Source organism: Mizuhopecten yessoensis, unplaced genomic scaffold (genome assembly GCF_002113885.1).
Source record: "Mizuhopecten yessoensis strain PY_sf001 unplaced genomic scaffold, ASM211388v2 scaffold716295, whole genome shotgun sequence".
Lineage (NCBI taxonomy): Eukaryota > Metazoa > Mollusca > Bivalvia > Pectinida > Pectinidae > Mizuhopecten > Mizuhopecten yessoensis.
Window position 1 is genome coordinate 8807 of NW_018480045.1, and position 7494 is coordinate 16300.

General features: G+C 36.9%; 1 protein-coding gene across 1 annotated transcript in view; it reads right to left on the reverse strand.

Annotated features, from left to right (window-relative positions):
• Positions 1 to 348: 348 nt before the first annotated feature.
• The window catches only part of LOC110442749 (calpain-A-like), a 16188-nt gene continuing 9042 nt past the window's right edge, over positions 349 to 7494 (reverse strand). Inside the window, exons 8-12 of the mRNA XM_021486502.1 lie at positions 6105 to 6274; positions 5641 to 5757; positions 2605 to 2741; positions 2196 to 2404; positions 349 to 897 (exon numbers count right to left, since the gene is read on the reverse strand). Of these exons, the coding sequence (XP_021342177.1) occupies positions 819 to 897; positions 2196 to 2404; positions 2605 to 2741; positions 5641 to 5757; positions 6105 to 6274 (712 nt within the window). The 3' untranslated portion in view covers positions 349 to 818. The remainder of the gene's footprint in view (positions 898 to 2195; positions 2405 to 2604; positions 2742 to 5640; positions 5758 to 6104; positions 6275 to 7494) is intronic.

Genomic DNA, 7494 nt, shown 5'->3' on the forward strand with positions numbered 1-7494 from the left:
CCAGTGAAACCAGAGATTGGTATTGAAGTTGGATTTCGGGGACATTAATTTGACATTTATACAAATGCTAAGAAGGTAACTGCTTTTTTTGAAAGAAAATACTCATATTTAATGTATTTTTAGTCTGACAAAGGTCCAGAAACTGTAAATTATGAATGTTTTTATAAAAAAAATCAATAATTTTAAAGGTTTCTTCTATTGATAAATGTTTTTCGTAAAATTAAAACAGAATTGTGTTGATGAACAGCCATTAATAAAAAGTAAAAATACTTACATACATGGTGTAAAACATATAAATGGCATTCTTGCGGCATGTCAGTGTAGTTTATTTAGCATATATTGAATTATACACGACTATATAAGTGTATAGTCTAGAATTATACATGACTATATAAGTGTATAGTCTAGAATTATACATGACTATATAAATGTATAGTCTAGAATTATACACACCTATATAAGTGTATAGTCTAGAATTATACATGACTATATAAGTGTATAGACTAGAATTATACATGACTATATAAGTGTATAGTCTAGAAAGACAAGATAGTGAGGAATGGTTCCAGACATTTTACAGCAGAGAACACCAAACCTTTATTATGGCTAACATTGACTGATTTGTGAGACATTGTGAACAAAGTACTGTGATATTACTTATTTTCATGTGGGTTTTTAATTTCGTTGATATATTGGGTACTCTTTATCTAAAATCGTCTATGTAGTTAGTATTAAACATTATATCTGTAACCTTAACCACTAATTCATTTCTGAACTCTGCTGATTACAAAATTATTTAAACAACAGCAGCAACTTCATCAGAACAGTCGAGTGTGACGTATACCATCATTTGATGTGTTATGTCCGTTCACCTGCACAGGTACATCTTCTTTAGGTCTGAAATATAGAGGAGTTTGATATTTAGAATTGTTTCTATACCTATAAATGAGGAAAGAATTTTCTTCCAAGTTTCACTGGTGCATTCTCTTTTATCCAAGAGAAATGATAAACCTGCCATAATCTACATTTGTGACCTAGGAAAAATAATAAGCATTTAGAAAAGCATTGCGCTAAACTTCTAAAGCTTAATTAGCACTTGGCAAATAATTGTGCTTAACTCCTTAAGCTTAATTAGCACTTGGCAAAGTGTTGTGCTAAACTTCAAAAGCTTAATTAGCACTTGGCAAAGCATTGTGCTAAACGTCTAAATATTCAATTAGCAGTTGGCAAAGCATTGTGCTAAACTTCTTAAGCTTAATTAGCACTTGGCAAAGTGTTGTGGTAAACTTCAAAAGCTTAATTAGCACTTGGCAAAGCATTGTGCTAAAGGTCTAATTATTCAATTAGCAGTTGGCAAAGCATTGTGCTAAACTTCTTAAGCTTAATTAGCCCTTGGCAAAGTGTTGTGCTAAACTTCTTAAGCTTAATTAGCACTTGGCAAAGAGTTGTGCTAAACTTCTTAAGCTTAATTAGCACTGGCAAAGTGTTGTGCTAAACTTCTCAAGCTTAATTAGCACTTTGCAAAGAGTTGTGCTAAACTTCTTAAGCTTAATTAGCACTTGGCAAGGAGTTGTGCTAAACTTCTTAAGCTTAATTAGCACTTGACAAAGCATTGTGCTAAACTACAAAAGGCTCACTGTCAAGTTGAGATTTTTCAGTCTTTATCACGTAAGAGTGATAGATTGTATTCATCATTCTATAGGTATGGTTACAATAAGGATATACAACAGGAAAACAATAGGATGACATCATATCATCAGATGTCACATTGCTGTATGGAAATAGACAGCATTAATATTCACTAATTAAGTGACTTCTCACATCTATTTAAGTCAAGATAGGAAAGGAAATCACAAATAAATGTGTAGATGTAGGGGATACAGAAAATGTTCTCTCAGATGTAGAATTCTTTTATCTCTTGTACCTATGCATGTATATATAAGGCTACTATTTCTGAATTACTTCCTTTGCATTTTTATACAGCATTTACATTATCATACAGTGTATCTAGGGACAAAAAACGGAATTAAATTAGTTTAATTCAAGGAAAGAAACACAACTCACCATGGGAAAATATTATTAATCTACAGGATTGCATCTTGGATAAAATTTCAGTATGAAAAATACCAAACATCCTACACTTTTTCTTTTCATGTTTGTATTAAGACAAGATTTTGTATCTTTACACAACTCACCCTGTGAGAGTGAATTTCTTCTCTCCGAACACTCGCAACATGAAGCAGGACTCGTCAATGACAAATGTGGACGGAATAATGACATAGTGACCTGGCTCCAATTCAAACCTCTGGCTGACCTCGCGGTAGTTAATGTACACACCGGATTTACCGCAGTCCCGATTATAACGGAAATGTTGGATGTTTAACCTCTGACTAGGATCTTCTGTCTGTGAGTGAAGGTAATTTTGTGGTTATATTAACTTATTTGATACTTTCCAGTCCACATCATTTCTTAATCATTGGTATGTTGTGTTAAAAATAAACCACACTGATACAGAATTAAAGTCATTTATATTGACAGTGAATTTGAAATATTGAAATACAAGGCTTGTAACAATTAGTAAAAATGGATTTTTTCAAAAATTACCTTGTAAAGGAAGAAACCAATTTGGAGACTTTTGACCTTGACATTGCGCTTTGACCTTCGGTGTTCCTGCATTAAGGATATAACAATAGTGCACAGTCCCTCCCTCTCAGGGTCATCCTTCATCTCGTCAAAGTCATCTGTAACAAAGGTCATAGGTCAGATGTCAATAAACTGGGGTCCAGCTTTTCTGCTTCAATACAGGTACGAATTCATAATGGCTGTGACTGCTTATATATACTGTGTAACACTCTTGAAAATATTACACAGTTTGATTTTCATTTTTTTTTATTTGGGAAGTTGTGTTAGATTTTCTGCTTTCTTTTCTGAACTGGCCTTTCTTGGTTGGCCTAAATGGATTTAAAGTATCATTGGAAGGCAAGACTATAAACAAACACATGTATACCATAGTGGTGGGAAAATATCAACCCTTCAAATTACAAAGGGACATACATAGAATCCTTTAGATACATTCCTGTATGAAAATATGTAAAAATATAGATATGTTGCAAGAATAATATGTTTACACTATTAAACAGTTAAGTTGAAGTATGTCTGGGATGTGGGGAAAGAAGAACCTATACTGCACCCTACTTCATTAGCTAAGGCAGATAAACATGTTATGTATCATTTAATACTTATTACCCACATTTCCAAAAATATTGGAAAAAGTAACTCTATAGGAATTGCCTATCAATCAATCCATCTTAAACAATTTTAACACGAGAAAGAGAAATTCAACAGTCACAGAGGGATTCAAACCCAGGAACCTCTGTGCGTGACCTTACCTGGTTCTGACAAGGTGAGTAAATACTTGGACTTGTGACCTTACCTGGTTCTGACAAGGTGAGTATATAATTGGACTTGTGACCTTACCTGGCTCTGACAAGGTGAGGATATACTTGGACTTGTGACTTTACCTGGCTCTGACAAGGTGAGGATATACTTGGACTTGTGACTTAACCTGGCTTTGACAAGGTGAGTATATACTTGGACTTGTGACTTTACCTGGCTCTGACAAGGTAAGTATCTACTTGGACTTGTGACTTTACCTGGCTCTGACAAGGTAAGTATATACTTGGACCATACCTGGCTCTGACAAGGTGAGGATATACTTGGACTAGTGACTTTACCTGGCTCTGACAAGGTGAGGATATACTTGGACTTGTGACTTTACCTGGCATTGACAAGGTGAGGATATATTTGGACTTGTGACCATACCTGGCTCTGACAAGGTGAGGATATACTTGGACTTGTGACTTTACCTGGCTCTGATAAGGTGAGTACATACTTGGACTAGTGACTTTACCTGGCTCTGACAAGGTAAGGATATACTTGGACTAGTGACTTTACCTGGCTCTGATAAGGCGAGTACATACTTGGACTAGTGACTTTACCTGGCTCTGACAATGTTAGTATATACTTAGACAAGTGACTTTACCTGGCTCTGACAAGGGGAGGATATACTTGGACTTGCGACTTTACCTGGCATTGACAAGGTGAGGATATATTTGGACTTGTGACCATACCTGGCTCTGACAAGGAGAGGGCATACTTGGACTTGTGACTTTACCTGGCTCTGACAAGGTGAGGGTATACTTGGACTTGTGACTTTACCTGGCTCTGACAAGGTGAGTATATACTTGGACTAGTGACTTTACCTGGCTCTGACAAGGTTAGTATATACTTAGACAAGTGACTTTACCTGGCTCTGACAAGGTGAGGATATACTTGGACTAGTGACTTTACCTGGCTCTGACAAGGTGAGTATATACTTGGACTTGTGACTTTACCTGGCTCTGACAAGGTAAGGATATACTTGAACTAGTGACTTTACCTGGCTCTGTCAAGGTGAGGGTATACTTGGACTTGTGACTTTACCCGGCTCTGACAAGGTAAGGATATACTTGGATTAGTGACTTTACCTGGCTCTGTCAAGGTGAGGGTATACTTGGACCAGTGACTTTACCTGGCTCTGACAATGTGAGGATATACTTGAACTTGTGACTTTGCCTGGCTCTGACAAGGTGAGGCTATACTTGGACTTGTGACTTTACCCGGCTCTGACAAGGTAAGGATATACTTGGACTAGCGACTTTACCTGGCTCTGACAAGTTGAGGATATACTGGGGGTTTATGGAGAACATGGCAAGGTCGTTCCTAGATCCTCCAGCAGTCCTACCCAGAAACCATTCCCCCTTCAGCATCTCTACATGGCCTGAAAAAACATGTATTTAATATCATACATGTATAGTAAAGATCCTTTACAGACTTAATACTAACAGCTCCAACAGTATTATTTAACAAGACATTAAAACAATCCATGCATTGGATAAGTTACACCTATCCAGCATTGCTTTGCAATCATTATTAATATTTGTACTCTGTCGTAGCTGTGAAATACAATTTATACTCAATTCCCTCTATACATATCTTGGTAGGTTCTGTGCGTGACCTTACCTGGTTCTGACAAGGTGAGTATATACTGGGTTTTTATGTAGAACATGGCAAGGTCGTTCCTAGATCCTCCAGCAGTCCTACCCAGAAACCATTCCCCCTTCAGCATCTCTACATGGCCTGAAAAAACATGTATTTAATATCATACATGTATAGTAAAGATCCTTTACAGACTTAATACTAACAGCTCCAACAGTATTATTTAACAAGACATTAAAACAATCCATGCATTGGATAAGTTACACATATCCAGCATTGCTTTGCAATCATTATTAATATTTGTACTCTGTCGTAGCTGTGAAATACAATTTATACTCAATTCCCTCTATACATATCTTGGTAGGTTCTGTGCGTGACCTTACCTGGTTCTGACAAGGAGAGCATATAATTGGACTTGTGACCTTACCTGGCTCTGACAAGGTGCGGATATACTTGGACTTGTGACTTTACCCGGCTCTGACAAGGTAAGGATATACTTGGATTAGTGACTTTACCTGGCTCTGTCAAGGTGAGGGTATACTTGGACCAGTGACTTTACCTGGCTCTGACAAGGCAAGGATATACTTGGACTAGTGACTTTACCTGGCTCTGACAAGGTGAGGATATACTGGGGGTTTATGGAGAACATGGCAAGGTCGTTCCTAGATCCTCCAGCAGTCCTACCCAGAAACCATTCCCCCTTCAGCATCTCTACATGGCCTGAAAAAACATGTATTTAATATCATACATGTATAGTAAAGATCCTTTACAGACTTAATACTAACAGCTCCAACAGTATTATTTAACAAGACATTAAAACAATCCATGCATTGGATAAGTTACACATATCCAGCATTGCTTTGCAATCATGATTAATATTTGTACTCTGTCGTAGCTGTGAAATACAATTTATACTCAATTCCCTCTATACATATCTTGGTAGGTGCTGTCTGAAATATATGTATTACAAATAACATGTAATGTATCAAAGCAAATACCAAAGTTTTTACATTATGATTAGAAAAGTTTAAATAAGATTTTAAATGTCGACATTTGAAACCACTCACAGTTATCGGCAGTTCCATCGCCATCAAAGTCTGGCCCCATCAGACATATGGTAACCTCCTGGAAGTGTTTACAGAAATCTCGGTAGGACATCCAGAACTCTCCATCATCCTTGAGCTGTAGGCCTATCTCCTTCTTTGTCTCATCGTCCACCCAATGCCAGTTAACATCGCTGAAACAGCAAGCTTTATTACAATACTGGCAGTGAGATAGTGAACTCTATAGAGTTGATAAAACTGATACCAGGTATATTTTGCAATTCGACCGATATCAAAAATTATATATGTCACAGTGTGAAGATATGACTTTGGTAATGACCAACCAAAACCATTCTTTCTATTCACTGCATCCAAAAGCATCCAAAAACAAAGCTTTTCTGGTCATCTGCACAGGAATTGACAGAGACTAAGGGGATGGTTGTACATACACCAAGATGTTTATCTGGTAACGTGACTGACAGCATTAAGTAAGCAAATCTTTCCCAATATTGGCAGAAAACTGTGGGGTTACTTTGAGTGCCCATTCAAAATGGTGAACAGCCTGGTTGTCTAGTGTGACATCATCAGAATATGGTTCTAAAGATTACATCTACATATTAGCTTCTAAATAGTTCTGATGTTGAAATGTTTCTATTGTTGCAGGTAGTTTAAAAATGTAATACAATTTATATTGGTTTATACTGGTTTTCCCACTGAATACTATATACATATATAAAACATTTTCTATTTATTTCACTGTTACTATTACATGATACAAGATCTTACCCCAGTATAATAAAGCAAATTATATTTCATTTTATCTTATAAATACATGCGTTTATACATTTGTATATATTCTCGTTCATTTGCGGGATAGATAGTAAGAGTAAATTCACATGTTTCATCTGGCACATTTAACAAGAGGCCCAGAGGGCCTGTATCGCTCACCTGAACATGTTTAAAATAATTAGTATGAAGTAAAGATATAGCACTCCGTGGTCGGTGCTGTAAGTACATATGAAATTTCAGAAAGAGCCATCCAGTACTTGAGATATAATAAATTTCAAACAAAGCCCCACCCCTATGCCCCTAGGGGGGGTCATACCCACCGTTTATACAAAATTGAGTCCCCTTGGCCAAAGGATGCTCCAGACTAAATAAGGATAAAATCCCTTAATCATGATGGTCGAAGAAGGTTTTAAAGGTTTTACCTCTATTTCCTCTATTGGACCCCGCCCTTCTGCCCCCTGGTAGCCCATACCCACTGCTTATACAAAATTGAGTCCCCTTGGCCAAAGGATGCTCCAGACTAAATTAGGATAAAATCTTTTAATCCCTATGGAAGAAGAAGGATTTTAAAGGTTTTACTTCTATTTCCCCCATAGGGCACAGCCCCTCAGGTCCCAGGGGGGGG